Raw genomic sequence first — 22,443 nt, forward strand, 5'->3', positions numbered from 1 at the left:
AAGGTTGCACAAGTAAACGAAGTTTGGCATCGAAGTATGAGGTACAAGATTAGAATAGTAATTCGTTCCATAACTAGACTATCTAGTGCTATACCCTATGATTACGATACAAATGTAGCTATGATTACGATACAAATGTTAGCAACAAAGAAGTCCAATATATGATCTAACATGTGTTATACCATCTATGCAAATCTCATAAGTAACCACCTTTCAAGAGTATAAATCAATGAGGCAATATAAGAGATATCCATTCCATATATACTTACATGTTGATATTAAAATCTTCTCAATGAATAAAAGTCATAACTAGGCTTAAATAGATCGAAAGGTAAGTCATCGAGCATAACACACTCTAGTCTACTAGATAGCCTTTGATCAATTAAATCTTAAATGATCCCACTTTTGCTTGACTTACAACCACCTCTTCTTCTGCAAAAGGTGGAATCCCACTTTCGACCCCACGATCATCTGTGAGGAAGTAAATCGAGAAACTGCAATTGATCACGACTCAAGACCACTTAAAGCTTATGCAAAGACTCAAGACCATGTTGATCGATAAACTACGACTTAGGACATTAACTCTCAATCAAGGGCTTCACAATCAAGTCACTAGGTAACCTACTCCACCTAGCTACCATATCATCTACCATGGTATTTCCTAAAAACAAAATCCTTAAGTTTATATTCACTCTCACAATCTCTCATGCTTTCAAATTTTCCTCTTTCATGTCCTTCCCCTTGTGGCCAACTATAACTTCTCGATTTACCTCCTCACAGATAGCTGTGGGGCCGACCGTGTGAGATCTGCTGAGGTGGTGGATTCCACATTTTACTGAAGAAGGATGTTAAGCCATCAAAAAACACTAAGCTTCACTCCTTGCTTTCGGGTCCACCACTCAATATTCCATGCCCTAGAATCCTCAAAACTTCTCTAGACCTCTTATCACTTTTCTAAGGCTATTCGAACATCAACCATTTAATGTCCCATGCTCTAAAGTTTTTCAATCCAGCCCCACTAAAGCTCAATCATTCGTTCTAGGTGGCCCAACAATTAAGCTAAATACAACTTGATCTTGTCAATTTTTAACAAGCTCCTCACAAATATTATGATCTTACGATCACGAGTTTGAGTCATGAAAATAACCTCAAATAAGACTGTGTACCAGACTACATTGTTCAATTTTCATTCTCTATCTCTCTCTTTCAAACAAGAACACAGTTCAAACACTGTCAATGAGAGGAGAAAATGCTGAGATTCCTTTCGCAGGTCACCATCTAGTCAATGGCACCACTACATCACACTCAAATAATGCAGGGGAGTTTCAGAGCTCCATGGTGCAGAAAAGTCTAAGGATCTATGGCAAAGTTTGAAAAGGATCACTAATTCGTGGTTTTGTGCCTGCTTTTATCGTCTCTTGCGTACCAAGTGACTTGCAGGCAGTGTGAGATCACACACAAGAAAAGTTAAAGGAGATCATGATCCATAAAGGAACATGAGTTGTGGCCATCCTGAGTGAGACATATGAGATGCTTTACTGCAATCAACACTTTCAGATCACTGCGGCCCTGTTTGTTTATGGATACTTGTGGTTTTCTGTACAATGGCGACTAACCGAAAGGAGATGATAAAATCATGAACTAGTTGAACAGGCACTGTTTGTCCATCTGCCCCACTGAGTCTCTCACTTTTCCTGCTTGTTTCTGCATTCAGTGGCCAACACCATACCAGAAAGTGAGAATCTTCCTTCTGCACCACCCACATTGGTGCCAAAATCAGACTTCTCAACTTCATATGTCCCTATTGTTTCTACAGGTCCATGCTTTATCAAAATGCATGCAGAACTTACATACATCTTTAACTTTAAGTTGTATGAACAATAATAACAATTTAGTCTTTATCCCGCTAAGTCTTCTTTGATTTATCTTCCTAGATTAATGTATGTATTTATCATAGTTTCATATTCGCGGATGTTAATCAGCTTTGTGTGTGCAGTTTGAAACATTGTTGTGAGGCATCTGATGATTGAAGTTTGGAAATCAGCAGGTCCACTAGAAGCAGAAAGATGTGATAGCAGAAACTCAAAGGAAGTCAAAAAGGAGAAAAAATTTATGTGCTTTAATTTGAATCCTAAGAAAAAATAAAACATTCAGTTTATTTTGTTTCTGAAATAAGGTTCAAATATCTATGAAGTTAAAATAGTGATTTGATCAAGTATCAATGAAATTCTTGGATTAGCTTGGCATCCACTAGAACAGTGATCTTTGGCAAAAGAATGTTTCAATCTTATCCAAAGGGAAGGGAAGGGAAGTAATGTGATACTATTCATTGAATACATACTGTTTTCTAACAAAGAAAAAATGTACACCTTTTAGAAAGTTTCCCCACTTTGTTTATGTGGTCTAATCAAGAACCCAAAAAGCTAACTCAAACCTTGTTTTATCTTTAAGATGATATTATGCTTATCGAGTTTATCGATAAACCTTGAAATTCTTTAGAGAAATAAATAGAGAGAAGATGAAATTTTAAAAGAAACATAGCTACTTGAGTTGAGAGATTAGTGGAGGTACATCCAAAAGCTTTATCTTGCTAAGTGGGCTTCCTCCTCCATAAGGCCTTTTGTGTTTGGGCTTTCATTACTACCCACATAGAAGCTCATTGGGGGGCTCTAAGCTTTAAGCTTTTACAAATCGGTACATCAAAAACATAGGTGTAAATTAGACGAGGCCACTTGCGGCCCGACTCATCTGATTTAGGGTTTAACTGCATTTCTAATTCTTGTGCTTTGAGTTGTATTTTTATGCACGAATGATCCATTTTACGATTTTGATGCAGGACTGACATTGCAGGAGGAGTCGAACTTCAACAGATCATAACTTTTGATTAGAACATCAGAACGAAACACCATTTGTGACAAAGTGGAGCTCATTCAAAGGCCAGTTTCGAGGTCCAAAAAAAATATCATTTAGCGTCTTTCAAAGGTTTTAAATATTTTTATTATTATTTTTAATAATTTTTTATTTTAGGATTCAAGAGTATTTTTGTCTTTTGTAAATTAGGATTTTGTTCTATTTAAATGTTTGTTTAGTTGTTTTAAGCATCATCTTTGTTATTAAATCAAACTCTTTTTTCGATAAAATCGATGATTTCTCATGTTTTATTTTTTTCTATAATTTTTTTTTAATCTTCCGTCTCCATAATAATCATTATTCTGTTCAACATTAATTTTTTTCAATATAAGTGTATGTTTTGTTCCCTTTTATTTGCACTTATGCTGAATCTACCTTGTTGAAAATAACTCTTTGATTTCCTAATATCATGTTTATGTTTAAGTATTTGGAATCAGTTGTAAGTTTTTTATAAGGAGGTTTTCAATTCTTCAATCTAAGCCAACATTAGATAAAATATTTATTGAAAATTCAAATGAAACATTTAGAAGTTACAAATGTTGATCGACTAACACCGAATATTAGTCAACCTACATTCATAAAAAGAGGTCCAAGACAACATTCGAAGACCCCCAAACCTTTCTAAAGCCACTTGCAATTCGATATCGATTCAAGTCAAGTCCAAATCTATTGTTCCAACACCCGTATCTTTAACATGGGCAATTTCTCAAGACTAGTACTTTGAAATTGACACAAGGTAAGGTCAACATGTGACTAGATTTGTTATCCTAGCTCAAATTTAAAAACCAAAATAACTTACACACCTAAATAGATTGTTAAATGAAAATTGCTCATTTGAACCTATTGATCAAACATCGAAACTTATGAAAAACTAAACACGATGGATATGATGACCACTTAAATGAGAAATTGAATTCTTAACATCAGAAGCCCTCCTAGTGGTCAAAAATACTTAAGTGCAAGATACTAATCTTTATATTGTTAAGACTCGTACGAGCTAGAAAGAGTGAATAGTTTCGATCGTTTCACCTTGAATGAGTAAAGGAAACTCAATACAAACTCAACGTTGATAAACACAAGACAACAATGCTAACATAATAATTTTACTTGGTTCACCACCTTCCAAAGCAGCTACATCCAAGACTTAGTCTTAATGACTATTCACACTATCCTTCTCCTTCTTGGATACTTTCCAGAAGCGGAGAAATCTCTTACAACTTATTTTTACAAGAACATAACAAGATACAAAATACAAAAGTAAATGAAAGTAAAATAAATTTTACACATAAAATATTTACTTTGGAAGCTTATTTGTTGTTTTGGATAATCTCTTAATGATGGAAAATGTAGCAGCACTTCGTCTTCAACTTCTCAAGAATCAGTTTTTTCGATTTGCCTTAAAATCCTCTTTTTATAGGATTGTATTCGGACTGATTTCCACCTGATAATTGATTGTTTACCATCATCACCAATCATTGCCACGTCAGATTCGACCGTTTAAATTTGCAAAATAATTCTTTTTTACTTGATCAATCGATTAGTAGCTTGAGTCAAATTGACCAATCGATTCGAAAACCTTCTGTTCATTGGCTATAGTTCGAGTAATTGATTGTTGAACCCTAACCATCAATTGTTACTTCCTAGCAATTGATTGCTAATCCTAATTTTAGTATTTTCAAGGTTGAAATTATGTTTTGCTTGGTATCCGGTTGACCTCGCCCTATTAAGACTTCCTTTACTCAAAATTTAGTCACCCTTAACCTGTTGAGATTTTTCGCTGTCTAATATCCGATCAACTTTGACCTTTTGAGACTTCATCATTGCCAAATATTCGATCTTCCTTGACCTATTTGGACTTCTCGTATCATGCTAATATCTGGTCAATCATGATATGTTACGACTTCTCTTGTCACTAAGTGTCCAGTCAACCATGACTCACTTAAACTTTTTGTCTTGTGCAAAGTGTCCAATCTTCCATGATCCACTTGGACTTTCCATCTCGTACCAAATGTCTGATTTTGCATGATCTACTAGGACTTTCCATCTTGTGTTAAGTGTCTGATCCTTCATGATCCACTTGAACTTTTTATCTCATGCTAAGTGTCCAATTTTGCATGACTCACTTGGATTTTTCATTTCGTGCCAAGTGTCCGATCATCCATGATCTACTTGAACTTTCTGTCTCATATCAAGTGTCTAGTTCTCCATGACTCATCTAGACTTCCTCTTGCACGTCAAGTATCTAAGTATCTGATCAATTATGATCCAATTGGATTTCTCCATCTTCAAATATCTAGTCAACCTTGATCTCATGACATCTAATTAAATATTAATCAAATATCAAAATACAACTCGAGTCAAATTGAATTTGATTAACCTGATTAACTTTGACTTGAGGTGATCAATTGCCCAACACGTATGTGTTAATTTAAAATTTTCAATTTGCCGAAGCTAAACTATCTCTAAGATCCACTCAAAATAATTTAGTTTAGACATCTCATCGAGTGATTGAACATTGATTGATCCTTATTCCTTGAACTAAGAACCAATGTTTTGGTTTTGAATATTGATAATATATAAGAAAAATATACATTTGATTACTCTATCTCAATCCATTCACCAAAGAGCTTCAGCTTCTTCTTACTCTCCATGGGCAACATTTCTCCATCACCACAATATCTCGTCGATTCTTCTCGTTGCTTCATCCTCCTCTTGAAACTAAGCCCATCTTTGGCCGTCTTGTCGTCGTCTTCGTTTCTATCGTTCTCTGCGTGCTGAATCGTGTCGATCAAGCAGTAAGTCCGTTGGAGCCCGTTCCTCTCATCGCACCGGTAGAACGCCACTGTATCCTTGGCGCGCAGTCGCTTCTCTTTGACAAATCGATTCCATCCCTTGGTGAACACGAAGCTCTGGCTGCTCTTCCAGTAGCAGTAACGGAATGTCCACCATCGCCCCTCTTTGTCCACGAACTGAATCGACAATTCCTCTTGCGTCGGCGCCGCGTGCGAAAAGTGCTGCACCGCGTGCTTCTTGGGGATCACCAACCTGTAAATCAAATCACCATGAACATCGAATCGATATTGAAAAAGAGATTCATGTAGATTTGATCTACCTGTTTAGCTTGCCGACGTCGCTCGGAGTCAGCTCCTTGGCGAACATCTCCACCACCAGCACGTCGGTGGTTGCCACCGCGCGCTCTGCCGAGAAGGCGGCGTCAAGGCAAATGCTGTCGTCGTCGTCGTGGGCATTGTGCCGCGCCGTCATGCATCCTCCGTAGCAGGCCGAGCCATCGACGGCGTAGGTTGACGGCCGCCACGAGCCGCCAGCGCCTTCCCTTGGCTTTGGAGCCATGATATATAAACGGACGCTAACTTTCCAATCAATTGAAGAAAATAAAAAGTAGAGCCGCCGTCTTTTACGTATCCGAATGGAATCACAAACTTTGTAGTAATTAAGAAGAAGAAGAAGAAGATATTTGAGAGGAGAGGAGAGGTGCATGGGAAAGCTGGTTTGGAGGACTAATTAGGGGATGATGTTCGGCATGAAGGCCCTAAATTTAGGTGATTAGCAGGAGTTAGATTGTGATAAGTTGTTGTCGCCTGGATTCAGACAGCAAAAGGACAAAAAGATTAAAAACAAAATTGAATAGAAATGCAAAAAAGCAAATATCTAATGGCATATGTCTGTAAAAAAAGACAAAATTTAGCAAGCAAATTTAAGTTCACCAGTTCTTGGTCCCTAGGAGCCCTGATACTCTCATCAGATGTAACATGACAAGAAACAAACATATCGGGACATTCTACTCGGGAAGTATCTGCTCATTATCGGCATCTCCTTCCTCTTCTATCTTAGGCTTAGATGGGGTTGGACCAGCACCAGGAGCCTGCTTCTTCTTGATACCGCTCACGATGTCATCGATCCTAAGCAGCATGGAAGCTGCCTCGATAGCTGTCTTGAACGTTTGGGCCTTCACATTGTAGGAGTCCCAGATCTGAGATGAAAAGGAAATTAGAGAGCATGGATTCAAAATGTGGGAAGAAAAAGGGAAGGCACAAAGCTTACTTTACGCTCCTTCATATCGACAATTTCACCAGTATTTCCATCAATGCCAACCCATTCGTTCCCAGCATTGGCATGCTGCGACAAAGAAGGTAAAGTAAATTATCTGCTTAGTTCAAATGAATTGATTAGATATTGAAGATTCAGACTTCCAAAGAACATAACAAGAATAACCTTTCCTTGGAGGGCAGTCATGGTGCGAATGACATTTACACCACAGTTCTGAGCTAAGGTTCGTGGAATTGCTTCAAAAGCTACAGCTGCAGCTTCATAGGGCCACTAATGACAACCAAACAATATTAATTAGTTACAATGAGGCAGAAATAAACTGGATGTTAGTTTCAACATTTATGAAGTTCCACTGTATGACAATTGAAGAAAACCTTTTCTATCCCTTCGATTGAAGAACTCTTCTGTTTTAGTGCAGCTGATACTGTTAACTCTGTTGCACCGCCACCAGGAAGAAGTTTTGGGTTTTTCAAGATGTTTCGGGCTACTGACATAGCATCCTGTCAGCACACATTATTACTGGACGATTCGTTCGATCATTAAAATCAAGCAACTATGAATACAAAATCCTACCTGCAAATTTCTTTCAACCTCATTCAAAAGATCCTTACTAGCACCTCTTAGGAGAACGGTACAGGCTTTTGGATCTTTGCAATCCACAATAAAAGCAAAAAACTCATCACCAAATTTTTTGACTTCAAACAGACCAGCCCCTGTCCCAATGTCAGACTCTTGCAACTCCTCTGGCCTATTGACAACAACAGCCCCACAAGCCCTTGCAATTCTATTGTTGTCAGTCTTGCGCAATCTCCGGATAGCACTAACTCCGGCCTTACTCAAGTAATGGCACGCGAGATCACTAAGCCCTTTTTCTGTGATCACCAAATCAGGTTTGAACTTCAGTATCTGCATGCACATATTTTGTATATATTCCTCCTCCATCTTTAGCAGTACTTCCCTGGCAAATGTAGAAATAAATATTAGTCCGTATTCAGCAACTATGTGAGGGAAACACAATGTTAAAGAATAACTAGATATCCGGAGTTTAGATTTCAAATTTCAACGATAAAAGGGTACAGTGTCTTGATATAGCCATAGGCATCCAAAATCGGTAATTCAAGAGACACATCAAGTTCGCTCCACTTTCTCTCCATTGGTGTGACATAACAACATAAGTTGAGCAAAATCCAAGCACAACCTAATAATGCCAATATATGTATACTGAATCAGAGCAGAACCAGATTGCCCGTGATACCCATAAGAACATGTGCTACAACATGGAGATGATGAGTAGCTATTTGCAATTTATATAGAACAAGGAGCATAGCTTACCAATGATATTCGAGCCTAATCAAATGTGGCTCTAATACATAATAAACGAGAGACAGCGAATTGAGATAGTAAGGACATGCTCAAAACCACTAATAAAATTTTATAGTTAAAAGAATTGAATCTATTAAACTGGAAAGCCTAACGGATTCAGAGAAACCAAAGAAAATATTCCACTTTATCTCAATAAGAATTACTAGCCTACCAAGAATAGTTATCTTCATAAATTACAAACAAAATAATTTCTAGCAACTTACAAGGGAGGGGGCACACTTCTGTTATTAATAGGCACAACTAGCTACACACAATAGCTAAGCCACCTCTAATAACTTAGGCAAACATAGGTAGAATGAAAATGTTTAGGTGTGTCTTTTCACAAGGAAAAACACTTAACCCAAAAGGTGAGTGAATGTTATGTGCACACCAGGCACGTGTGAAAAGGGTAAAATGAAAAGTTGTACCCAAAACCGCAAGACAAAGGTAAAAAGAAAAAGAATCACAACCCCATAAGCCCTAAAGGCAAGTGAGATCAAGGTTCGAAGCACGGTTTTAAATATCTTTCCATGTTAAAGTTTCAGGCTAGCTGGAAGGGTGCAATTCAATAATGTGTGATGCCGACACTAAGCAAGCTTTAGCACACACTTCAATGTATGTCAAGATCAACTAATGAGCTTAATCTTATAATCCTCTTTCACTTAGCTTGTTTGCCGCCAAATATGAACTTATAGCAATCAAAAACCCAATTAAATTAAAATTTTAAAGCAACAAGTTACAAAATATAATAAGAAACCTTAACTAATGATTCTTAGTTAATAATATCAAAATGAGTATTTGTGCATAGGGTAAAAGTATTGATTCTTGTAGCATCCTAGCAAGATCGTCCCCATAATTTTTCCTCCCAAGACATGTGGTATTGAAATTAGTTCCTTGATTGGTAGCTTCGTAGAAAAATCATCCACGTAATTTTCCAGACTTGGATTAAATAATGCTTCCAAGGCATTTGACATTGAAATTAATCCCTTGATAGATCTGAGAGAACTACTGGAAATTGGAGTTAGAATGCACACCTGGAACAGGAAAAGGCATAGGTGAAATATATGGAGGCATAGGTGTAAATACATGGATACAATGACCTTGACACTCTTTAATTATCAGTGCACTTATTGGTGTTTACCCTCTTGGCTTCCCCTCTCTTTTTATAAAGTTTCATCTCCTCCCACAATCCACAAACAAAATCAAAGATAACTCAAGGGAAGAGAATCCTCCTATCTTCATCAATCATAGACGGCATCAACCAAAACTATATACATGGCATAATGACATTTACCCTTGACAACTTAGTGTCAGTATTAGTTAGTGACAAAACAATATATTTTGATCATGCTAGTTGGACCAGCACTAGAAACCATGGTTGATATTATACAAGTATGCGCTACACTTTTCTTCAACATGCACCATTCCTTGTGTGCCCAATGACCTCTTTGTGACAAGAAGACATGAAATGAATCTTACTATTCTACACATTCTACTCCTCAGTTGAATAACTACAATTAGATATTGCAGCTTATTGTGTATCAAAAACATGCAAGTGAAATTCAAAGCAATTTCATACCAATCATCTTCCTTCACCAATTCAGCATTTGTTTGATTTTCTCCCTTCTTATACTCAAGGGGGCAATCAAGGAGAATAATGCGTGGGTTTAATATCTTTCTCCTCATTTTTCCAGGTGCAACTACATCTTTATTAATCATAACTCCCTTGAGAACCTTGGAATCCTCAAGCTGCCCACCAGGAACCTTCTCAACTTTTATATACTTCTTAATATCAACCTCACGTACACCTTGGCCAAGGTCAACACCAGCAGTTGTTGTAGCATCAATGGCCAGATCCTGGAATTAAAAGGGTAACCATTAGAACTCTTTGGTGTAAAACAATGACTTCTAAGTTCAACCTCTGGATCATTATTTAAAATCTCCTACTAATATCAGTACTACTCTAAATAAAAATTCGTACTGAAAAACAATCAATTGTGTACAATTATAGTCAATATCTACAAAATCTTTGTTATCAGACTGTCATTAACCAACTTTACTAGATAGAACCAATGGAGATCTGAATCCATTCACATAGACAACTTTATAGTTTTTAAAGCAAAAAAACTGACATCTTCAAAGATACTCACAGCAATTAAATCCCCAAATTGCCCAGTAAATTTTGTGCCTATACAACTTTTGACAAGGTCCAGCATTGCAGCACCTGTGAAGATGATTCAAAATGAGACAGTTTATTCAGATTGTTATGTCAGATATGTTACACCAGAAAAGGTAAATTGACGGATATGAGTTAAAGGAATAGTGCAAGATTAACCGATTGTCATAACCCTCATTGTTGTGCTCACCAAAATATCATATGCAGTAAATAGAACTTACGGTCAGTCACATCAATGGGCATTGCAATCTTGTCCAAAACAGCTATGGAGTCTTCTAAAGCTTTGTTATAAGCTGAAATGGCAGATTAGACACTATCAACAAGAAGTTAAGCAAAAAAAAACGAAAGCATTTACATGCAAATACAGCACAAGTGTAACAGATGTTCATTCTCTCAAAGATTACCTCGACATATAACAGTCGGATGGTAGTTCTTGTCAATGAAAGTTGCCGCAACATGGAGCATCTCACCAGCTAAAAAGAAAGATTTAAAGGATTAGTATTTCTTCTTCCAAAAGAACGCCTGTAGTTAATCAAACATGACAAACACAATGAACAGAAATATGCAGACATGGAAGATGATCAGAAAAAAAAAATCCAATTTTACACTGATTGTGTCGTTTACTATGACAATTTACTGCCAGATGACAACAATGATGCAGGCTAATATACCATAAACACCAATCCACAAAGTAATAACAAAGATCACAAAGCACACCTAGTACAATGACAGATGTTGTGCCATCTCCGACTTCTTCATCCTGTGTCCGGCTTAATTCAATCATCGACTGCCAGTTGTCACATAGTAAAAGACAAAAAAATGATGCATCAGTAATCATATACAAACCCCAAAATAATACAATGTACATGATAAAAGAAAAGGAAATTCCTACTGTAAACTAATCCAAATATTGTGCATTACAGATTCAAGACAGATAATAAACATGACTATACTAATGGCAAGTTGGCAACTAAATTGATCAAGCATCACACACCTTAGCAGCTGGGTGAGCAAGATCAAGCTCACGAAGAATAGCATTTCCATCATTTGTGACTACAATACCTGGCAAAAAAAAAAGACTCAACAAGGAAAATTATGAGGGCAATAGTGCACAGACACTGAGGAAAGGATTGATGAGTCACAAGGAAAACTTAATAAAGATTGTTAAAACTGAAGATCAATCATGAACTTGACACTTGAATGTAGAAGGTGTTAAAAGATTGGTTTTGTTCGCATGACATGAATTATAATAAAGAACTTTTCCCCCTGTAATCTAAGGTGAACTCTAGTGACTGAGATATTCTCCCATGTTCACATTTATTAATTTGCAATAAAAACTAGGAAGAAAAGGCATTGAGTAATCTGATTGTTATGGGCATTTGCTCAAGTTGGAATTTAGTGACAATTAGCCATGGATGGCTAGTTTGGTGGTCACATTGCACAAGGCTCCAACCAATACAAGCTCATCAAAGAGAAAATGTATCCATCCTTCCCAAAAAATATATATATCCTTGCTAGAATAGATGTATTCTCCTAACATTCAAAAGGGCACAAGGCTTTCTTGTCACCCCTCTCATAACGAGCAATTGAACAAATCAACAAGCCAAAAGAATGGTGGCAGACCACTCAAATTGGATAACTTATGCAATTCGGTATCCCGCTCTTCCATCTTGCAACATACATTTCCTTAATTTCAATTCTCTCCTGTTTTCCTTTTCCGACATAACACTGTCAACAAAGTTCCATAAACTTCTTCCCATGGCCTATAAATGCACAAGCCTTGAAATTGATGCAATTACATAAATTCTATAAATAGGCACACTTAGAGTGATGGAGTCCTTGAATTTTGGCAGAAGAATAAAAAACCCAGAAATGTTTAGAGACTAAACATGAAAAGGGAGTAATCTATTTTGGGCTGCAAGTATGACAAAAAATTAGAGAGTTAAATGCTCTCCCTAAACATGGATCTTTAAGGCACTTAAATATTGAAACCACACTGCTTGTAATTCTTTAAACCCCACATGAATGCTCTGAAAACTCATGCACTAGCAGATTTTACAAGTAGATAATGGGAATTTCGATATAGATAGAGTCTGGCTTTTGATACCAGGCTCTTTATCTATCCCCTAAATACCCAAGTCAAACATTGACACTCAAAGTAGAAATTTGACGCCCTATTGATCACATGATCGATAGTTAGAACCACATCTGTGTTGGATACTCACAGTCGAATCTAAGTAAATAGAAGTTCGGTATGATCCAAAAGGTGTTTCTCATAATTGGACAGTTTTGTGGTTCCTCATAATTCCCCCTTGGCTTGTTCTGCATGATTTAAACACTTGCATAAGGATGGTGGCAGAGATTCACAACTATCTCAACTAAATTTTATTCAGAAGAATATTGAGAAACTGTGAATAACAGATCATAAATGTAATGGTGCTCAATAAGCTTCAGAAGAACCTCTCTTCTAGGCATATGAGAATTCGGATGGTGCAGAATGAACTTCCAAACAACTGCTCCTCTAGTGCATTGAGAATCCATTGTAAACTACGTGTGTTTTGATTAACAACCAATGGCATGGGATATGTTGATTGCAGTGCATTGTTTCTTCTTGCAGGGATATCAGTTCACTTTCCTGCAGTTTCCCATTTAGCTTCTTTCTTATGTGGTAACAGGCATAAAGTGGGAACCAGGAACTACATGAAAGATACAGATGAGTTCCCTGTCAAATGTCATTCAGATATTGAATTTGCTCAAAGATGCCCTTAAGACCTTGTCACACAAATTCAGATCCACTAATAGTGCAAAAGTTTCCATTCCCCCAAGTGGATAGACTGCTGCAACTTGACATAAGAAAAAAAAAGAGGCTAGATTGATAACAGCAGAAGCTCAAATTGAACAACGGGAAAAATGAAATTCTGTAGGAGATTCAAGATCTGTAAATACATTGAAATCCCAGCCTTCAGATTGTGAACTGAAGAACAAAAGGCTTTTGGCAGCTGATTGAGGAATCAGGATCACTTGTGCAAAAGGATGGAGATTTATTGCATGAAGAGGCTACCAGTTCTACAAATGCTTCTTAAGCCCATAAATTCCAGATTCTTTCCTTAAGCCCACCACTGTGAATACAAACTTCTGAGATGGCCATATTGATTCATCTTGATATCATCATTAAATGGAAGTATGCTGCACTTATCTAATTCTTTAACACATTGATAGATGCTTTCAGGGCCTCAAGCGCATAAAAGTACTCTACAACTTACAAATTTGTCCTGTTCAAATTGTTTGGCTGATTGTTTATCATGTACTTGAAGACAATTTTTCATTTATTCAGTTAATTTCTCACAATAATTAAAAAGCTCCTTTGTCCATACTCCATATTCACTATGTACTATATTGGTGAACAAGTTTGAGGTTGAGTAAATGGCACACATTGTTTATCATTTTACCATATAATCCAACAGTTGACTCAGTGATCACCAATAGGTTCTCACTTCAACATGATTCCAGCTGAGGGATATAGGGCATGACAAATTTTGAACTTGTAGTGAATACAACCAAATAAATTGTTTATATCCTTGTCATTTGCAGTTCTCCTCAACCATGTCAACAGCGATTACCTATATACTAAAATGATTGGCATTAGCGTGGATAACACAAGGCTGTATCCCACAAGCACTTGTTTAGTTTCTACAAATTCGTGGTTTTCTCAACTTTCAGGTTCAAGTGCAATGTGTTCATGGTTGTCTATGATATCTAATAGGTCTTGCATGGAAAATGTCACTTTCAAGCTAATGCAGTTCATCTGAATGCAAGAAAAAATTTGTCATATTTCATAATTGAGACAAACTATCAACATTTAAAAAAGATTAGAAGCTTAAAATCATGTTTTTGCGAGAAATCAAAATATAACTTACAGATCCACATTCAAAAGTGCCAGTAAAAATTCCAAAAACAAACCTTTGTTAAGATCACAGTTAGTTGAAGCATCAAACATCCATAGTAAGACATCCACATTCAAGAATGTCAATTAAAATAACTTAAAACAAACATCCATAGTAAGACATCCACATTCAAGATTATCAATTAAAATAACTAAAAACAAACCTCCTGCAGCATCAAGCAGCATTTTAAGCATAGACCGAGGTCCCAAAGTAGTTCGAATTATGTCAGCCACAGCCTGTACATAGAATGTAAGATATAAGATGTAACAACCAATATCAGCAGTGATGAGATGCGAAGTACTTATTCCAACTATCATGAAGACTACTGAAATAAAATAACAACAAGCTGGCATGCCACTGCAATGCAAACACTTCTTCAAGTAATCAACAATGGGTGAGAACAAAAGAGCTTCTATGGATTGAAGTTCATGAAACAATCTAAAGATATACATGTTTATAAGTAATAAATATGAAGTACGCCAAACTAAACACGAAACTTCAAAAAAACTCAAGTGCTGTTTTAGCACTGACATTAGGAAAGGAAACACAAATGACAAATCCATGTAGCAAGCATGTCACGTACCTAGATAACTTAAATTATGCATGTAATGGAATGCCAAAAAAACACTTAAAGGACTATTCTCACCTTGGATGCTTGGATGTTAGCATGATGAACCTTCCTACCAGATTCCCGTTTTAAAGAATCTTCTGCTCAGAAAGGTCAGGGAAAGTGTTAGATAACTTGAATGACAAAGCCACAGAATTACTTATTCCTACGAATGTATTTATATTTAAGGGGGAAAAAAGCTTCGCTAGTGTACTTGAATCACCAAATGGGTATCATCACTTTTGATCTATAGTAAAACGAAACATTACATTAACGTGTTGCCAAAAAAAAAAACACAATCTATCAACAAATCCAACATTCCAAAGCACCAAATTTGACAACAAAGGCAAAGCCATCCATCTCGACTTGTATTTTCCAAGTGCAATACCTCCAACCAACGAGCTACCACGACTACAAATATTGATCGATCCGGAAGTAAGTTTTTTTTTTTTACCCAGCAAGATTTCTCCAGAAGAAGTAATGAAATCATGATTAAAAAAAACTGCTGGTCTTTAAAACCGAACGGAAGAACTCCGAGATCCACCGATTTGTCAAAGGGAGCAGAGAGACTTACTGAGAACAAGGACGGGGGCGTGCATGGCTGAGAAGATACAGAGGCGAAAAAGAACCTTCCTGTTTCCTTCTTTTTACACCGAAAGCGAGGCGGTAGAAGCAACGGCGGGTGGAGGTCTCCGGCGACGAGCAGTTTGTGGAGAGTTCGTCAGTGGAACTGAAAACCCTCGCGCAGCACCCGATCTGAGATGGCGAGATCCTTCTTTTTCTAAGTCGGTTTCTTGTTTGTCCGTTTTTTATTTGACACTAAAAATTATGTATAATAATATAAAAATAACTATATATATTTAAAAAATATTTTTGTAATTATATGAATAATTATTTTATATTTTTACAATAAATTTAGATTTTAATTTTGACAAAAACGCTTTTTTTTCAAATCTTGATTTTTTGTAAAAAAAGATATCACCCATTTTAATTTTTTATAAAAAAATATATCTTCACTTAAATTTATATCAATAGTGCATTATAGAATTATGATTTTATAATTGTTACAACCTGAATTTTTATTTATATTATAGCAGTTACGATTTTATAGTTGTTATAATAATTGTAGCAATTATGATTTCGTAGTTGGTATAACGTGAATAAAAATTTATATTATAGCAATTATAAAATTATAATTATTACAACATACTCAATCGGCTCACGATTTAGACGGAAAATAATAGTACTTGAGAAGAATAAAAATTTATATTATAACAGTTACGATTTCATAATAATACTAAATAATACGCTGTTGAGTAATTATAAACAACTGAATATTATACATAGCTGAAAAGTAAATGGGAATATTTTTATAAAAAAAATTAAAGTGACACACCCCTTTAATAATTTGGAAAAAAAAATACCTTCTTGATTTTAGGTTACGATGTATGTTCTAGTGTTATTAGATAATATATAATATTAAATGAAAGTGAAAAATAAGAAAATAATGACCATCACTTTGGCTTTTTTTATGGTTAAGCACAAGTACACGGTTCATAGATTTCATATCCAATTAATGGTTACTTGCGTGCTAATTGTCCTACATGTATGGAAGAACAAAGATAAGGGTATAAATGATCTATTTTTGAAATTCATTTGTTTATTGAGATAATTCAGTAAAAGATATGTTTGTGTCATTGAGAAAATTAACTCTTCTTTTAAGATTTATAATATTTTCAATTTGAAGTAGTTTTTTACCATACTAGATAGGCAATTTTAAGATGAATTATTATTTCACAAGGATTAGCTTTAAGTTATTTATTTGTGTTTGGATTGTTACTGTGATCAAACCAAAAGAATATAGGTGCTAGCATCCAATTCACAAGGAGAAATGAGATTAAAATGATGAGAAAATGGCTTAGAGCTTCCATCTCATTGAAAGTGTCAAGCTTAAAGAGGTGTTCTTGCTTTGTAGATAACTTAGAGAGGTTGATCATGAAGTCATTTGGCAACTAGCAATGTAGTTAAGTCATTTGATCAACTCGGTTGTCCTTTAGTCGTATAGTTGCTCCAACTACAACTAAAAACTTTTGTATAAAAGATAAAAGTAAATAAAAATGTAGTTTCTTATAAAGACTGATGGATCTACTACAAGAATTTCTTTGGGAAAAAAAAGACTAAAGCAATAAAATCCTCCAAATGCCAATACAATCTGTTTAGTGTCATGACTTGCAGTCTCATAGTTGAGTAAAATCTCATAAGTGTACAAAAGCTGAGAAAACCAGCATTTTTGTTGTCTATAAAATGGAATCAATCAGCAGATATAAAACTATTTATGATCATTGTCAATAACTCTATGTAACTATATGAGAATTAACCAACAAATCTTGCTTCACTGTACTTTAGCAAGCAAGAAATGGTATATATTCTTCCATCAGATTTGCAAGCTACTCTTCTGAACCCTGAACTACAGTTCAACCAGTGGCACAGACCTTTATCGATTGTACTAAGAACTATTCCTGATATTGTTGTATCTGATTTAACCTGTTGAACCATATGGAATGTAGAATCATGTGAAAGATGTCATACTTGAGTGGCTTCACATGCCACAGAAAGTGCTTCTGCAACCTCCTCACACAATTGTACATTCTAATGTATCTTCTATGAGAAATCCCTAACAATATATTCTTCAGATTCGGTATATCCTTCTCAGCAACAATTACGGAGAACGCAGACCAATCCAACAGTTCTTCAAAAGGGAGAACAAAATTGTCTGCTATTATCACTGGAATACACTCAGCATATATGGCCTCCACTATCCTTGGACTGTTAACTTCATAACCCATGGGACAGATGCAGAACTTGCTAGCTCTCATATGCTCGACGTAGGACATTGTCCTCGAGACCCTATTTGGAAGGCGTCTATAGATTCTCATGTCTTCGTCTTTATCATCACCCCAGTACTTGTTGAGGAGTGGCCTAACCCTTCCATGCATATTTCCAGCATAGAAGGCAAGAATAGAACGCCCAGAAACATGCCCCCCGCCGACGTACTTATGAGGCATCTTTGGCACTTTGATAGTGGTTTCGGGGAGAGATATGTCTTTGCCACGAACAAATATGCCTTCTGAAGCATCAGCATTGCACAGAGCTTTGATGGTGTTTTTACAAAGTTCTTCATGTAGGGTCGTTGTGTAAGGTCCCTGTAGGAGATTCAATGGAAGTAAGCCCCTTCAATGTTACTACACAAACTTGAATACTGAACTTTAAGATGGCTAGCTAAACAGTTGTGTATATTTACCCAGTCATGACAAGCCACCAAAAAATGATCCCTCCCTCGAGTCCTATTCCAAAACGGATACTTCGCGGCAATGGTATTCACATAGTCCCTCAGAAACAATGATAAGGACCTCATGTTATGTGAGCTAGGAACATAAAGGGCAAGCTTCAGCTGGCGGATGCTGTATGGTAGATAGAACAAGTGAGCTTTGCTTGGGTCCTTGGTCACGAATCCCTTGTTCTCCTCCAATAATTTCATAAACCATCCTTCAGAAGCATAAATACCTTGGAGCTCTGGTGTGTGGAAAATGGGTCTCGGACCATCTTCATAGATATAAACTTTAAGTATTTTCTCCATTAGTTCATAGCTCCTGAAAAATATAGCATTGTTTCAGATGTTAAGCCTTGTTTGCTAGGTGTTTTCTATATAGAACTATTAAGTACAATAAGCCATATGTTGAAGGTGCATTTCTGGTTTACAGCAGGAGCAACAAGGTAAGTCATATGAGCAGAAGCTCTCCTGATTTAGCTCGCTAACCACTAAAACAAGCAACTATTGGTAAGTTATAAGATCATTACCTGTGATTTTTATCAAATGAAGTTTGTTTGCATTTTGTTCATATCAACAAAATAGAACTTTAAACACCTGTGATTTCTAGAAGCAATGAAATTTAAGTCATCTGAAACATTTATGAATTCAAAGACTTCATCGAGAAGAAAACACAGATCACCAATTCATGTTGGGTAAGAACAAAGGGTGATCGCATGGTCTCTAACCTCTTGAAAACCGATACATTGCGGAATAGCAGCGTGTACAATTCCGGATCATCCGAAACTGCTGGAGCTTCTTCTATTTCCTTCTTGGCACGCCGGAGTGCCTCCTCCGGCGCCATCCTCCAATAAGCCACCTACACGAACACAATTAATCCTCATCCACATTGAGATCTAAAAATTTTTTTTAATCAATTTATGTTGTACCTCATGGCGCAAAGGTCGGAGCTTTACATCGGCTCGGTTAGGGTTCAACCCCGCCGAAGCCGAATTCGTAGGGCTCGGAGGCGTTGCTGATGATGGAGCACGAGGAGGAGGGAATGAAGCATTAGTAGGTCGGATTTGTTTGAGGCGGAGGAGGAAGGAAGGAGGAGGAGGGAGAGATGGGTCCGACGAGTAGAGGGCGAAGAGGGGGAGGAGATGGGGAAGGCGAGGAGGGCGGTGGCGGAGGCTGCGAGGAGGGCGACGGTGGCGACGCGGCGACGGCAGCAGGTGGAAATCGATCGGACGCGGCGGTGGCGCCGGGCGGTTTGTGACCTTGATTCCATGGCCGTCGCCATGGACGTTCGCCTCACGGTGAGGGGAAGAAGAAGAAGAAGAAGAAGAAGAAGAGGAAATGGAGAGAAAAGGGCGGAGGGGAAGGCGGCAAATTGAAGGTTGCCCTTGCCGTTGGTGCGAGCCAGAGTGCTACTCCGCTGTCACGCGAGAGACAGGGAACGGGGAATTTAGAGGAGCACTCCAGGCTCCAAAAAAGAGGGTTGGCCAAATTCTGTGGATCCATTTGCTGGACGTCGTGTTTCGTGTTTTCTGGCTTGGTTGTCGATCGCGTCGCGGGAAAATTTTTATTTTATTTTTCTTTGATATACAAATTATTTCTTTATATATAAATGAAAAATTGTTAGAAAAGAAAAATAAATGGAATTACGGATATTTAAACTCTGTTGTGTATAGGGCGGTAAATAAATTAAGTCAGTTCGTTCAAATTTATTTAATAAAATAATGAAGCCAAATTAAATGGAGTTTAAAATGAATTAAATTTTTGAAATGATTTTTTAAATTTAACTTGATTTCATTTTTATAAATTTAAGCTTAGTTAAAGCTGGCTTGAGCTTAGACTCATTTATATGTTATTAAATTCTTAATTTAAATTTATTTGATTATTTTAATTTTTATATTTTAAAGTTATTTGTGTTAGTTATTGAGTTTGATAATATAAATTTATTTATTAATTTTAAAATTTTTTATATTGATAAAAATTTTATTGAGGGATATAGTTCATAAATATTATTCACAAACAAACGTTATTCATGAATATTGTTCATGAACAATATGCACGAACGTTAATGAACTAAATACATATATATGTTAATTAAGCTTATTTATTTAATTTAATGAGTTGTTCAAACTTATTTATTTAATTAGTTTTATATGTATTAAACATTAATAAAATTTATTAAATTAAACATCAAATTTATTTACGAATATTCGATTCATTTATCAATCTAATTATGTATGCACAATAATATGTTTAATTACAACTACGTGTGATTTTTAAGGATGTTGGGCATCTGGATAGACCACCGTATGCGCTTTCCGATTTACCTTGGTGGTCGATGAAAAACTTATGTGGGACCGGACCGGCCACCCCAGGGATTGAGTCCATGAGACTGATTGGGATTTATTTATTTATTTTTAAATGTAGTTCTAAGGTTTGGTTAATATCAAAATGGCTTCAATTTTTTTACTGTCAAAATAATTTATTTTTCTTAACAAATAAATAATTTAGATGATAATTTTGAAGTGAAAAATAATCATTTTTTAGTTAATAATAAAATATTAGGAGAGTCTTTTTAAAATAATCTACAAATAATTAAGTTTATTATAGTGAAATGAATTAATTAATTTAAATATTAATAATAATATAATATTTTATTAGAGTCTAATAAAAAATTAATTATTTAGTTAGCTACCAGATGAGTCGGTCCGTGGAGGGCCAGATCAATTCGATAAAAATCTATCATCTGACGGGCGTCGAAACAGATCGACCCGCTAACTTGACGGATTAAAAAATTTTCAACCCAATTCAATCCAAGGTGGATTGTGAATTAGCCTGTCAATCTACAAGCTCACAAATCCATAAAAAAATATAGAATTTTAAATTTTGAATTATAGATTAGATGGACCACCCACGGGCCTGAGTTTTACACTTTAATTTTAAAATTTTTTTTCTTTTTAACCCACGGCCAACCCAAGCCCACCATAGACCGGCTTGCTTGGACTCGCAAGCCATGGTGGCTAGCCTATTTAGGGTTGTTAGATGATAAATTAATAAAATTTTAATCCAATCTATTAAAATTGTTTAGTAGCGTGGGACAAGGATAAGCTAATCCAATGGATCCTATCAAAATTGACTGCTTTATCTAGAATTCAAGAATTGAGATACCAACTATTCAAGTCATTATGTCAATAGTTAGCATATGTATTAGAGTTATCATTTTTTATACCAGATATTCATTTTACATCGATTAATTTTGAAATAGATAGTTTGATTCCACATTCTACCCATCAAGTAAATTCAAAAAGTAAGATGATTCTTAATGTGACATCTCAATATCATTAGTCATTCAAACATCACATGCATGCGTTACATGAATTTTAAATCCAAATTATTTAAGAAAAATATTTTATCTTTTATTATCTTTTTTGCATCTCTGCTATGACGTAACCAACTCAGCTATGCTCCAGGGGCTACCTCTTATCATCATACAATATCTTGATGTATGTATTAGAGCCGTCATGATACATACACAGTTAAATCTAGAATCTGAGATTTTTGAAATTCGTTAGAGATCCTTAATCGCTCTATCATTGTCCTTCCAATTTATTATCATCGTACATATGCAATTAGTTAGCTCATCTATATTGAGTACTCTCTTTGTCCTTGGGGTAATGGTACAACGGTAGGACATCCGGATTGTGACCCAGGATTGATCACCGTATGCACTTCCCGATTTATCCTGGTGGTCAGTGGAAAATTTTCGTGAGACTTGATCACCCCAGGGATTGAGTCCATAAGATTAACTGGGATTTATCATTTTTTATATTGAGTACTCTCCCTTTTTCCCTTTGATATCAATTCAAAATATGTGATGACTTACACTCTGTTTGGATGGGATGAAGGAAGGTTCATTAACGGAAGGGGAAGGAAGGGGAAGGGAGGGAAAGGAAGGGGAAGAGAAGTATTTATATTTTTCTTGTTTGGGAGGGAGGGAAGGTTCATTAACTTAACATGTGCTACTTTGTTTGGGAGGAAGGGAAAGGAAATG

At 36.1% G+C, this 22,443-nt stretch overlaps 2 protein-coding genes and 1 pseudogene across 2 annotated transcripts; all 3 read right to left on the reverse strand.

Moving 5' to 3' along the window:
- Positions 1–5,507: 5,507 nt before the first annotated feature.
- Positions 5,508–6,261, reverse strand: LOC141831472 (uncharacterized). The gene is made up of 2 exons (XM_074718831.1): positions 6,023–6,261; positions 5,508–5,955 (listed from the first exon to the last, which is right to left on the reverse strand). Exons 1-2 carry the CDS (start codon positions 6,259–6,261, stop codon positions 5,508–5,510), a joined length of 687 nt encoding a protein of 228 aa, XP_074574932.1.
- A 290-nt stretch (positions 6,262–6,551) lies between these two features.
- Positions 6,552–15,830, reverse strand: LOC141831660 (T-complex protein 1 subunit gamma). Its single transcript, XM_074719070.1, has 14 exons — positions 15,642–15,830; positions 15,107–15,168; positions 14,624–14,696; positions 11,511–11,578; positions 11,234–11,303; positions 10,921–10,989; positions 10,738–10,809; positions 10,491–10,564; positions 9,920–10,197; positions 7,552–7,936; positions 7,353–7,478; positions 7,144–7,248; positions 6,973–7,047; positions 6,552–6,901 (listed from the first exon to the last, which is right to left on the reverse strand). Exons 1-14 carry the CDS (start codon positions 15,664–15,666, stop codon positions 6,710–6,712), a joined length of 1,674 nt encoding a protein of 557 aa, XP_074575171.1. The 5' UTR covers positions 15,667–15,830; the 3' UTR covers positions 6,552–6,709.
- A 1,750-nt stretch (positions 15,831–17,580) lies between these two features.
- LOC141832484 (putative glycosyltransferase At5g03795) lies at positions 17,581–21,407 on the reverse strand (annotated as a pseudogene).
- Between the last annotated feature and the right edge of the window lie 1,036 nt (positions 21,408–22,443).

The sequence above is a fragment of the Curcuma longa genome, chromosome 7 (assembly GCF_044706935.1).
Source record: "Curcuma longa cultivar G26 ecotype Majalengka, Jawa Barat chromosome 7, ITB_CL_G26_1.1, whole genome shotgun sequence".
NCBI classification, from domain to species: Eukaryota; Viridiplantae; Streptophyta; class Magnoliopsida; order Zingiberales; family Zingiberaceae; genus Curcuma; species Curcuma longa.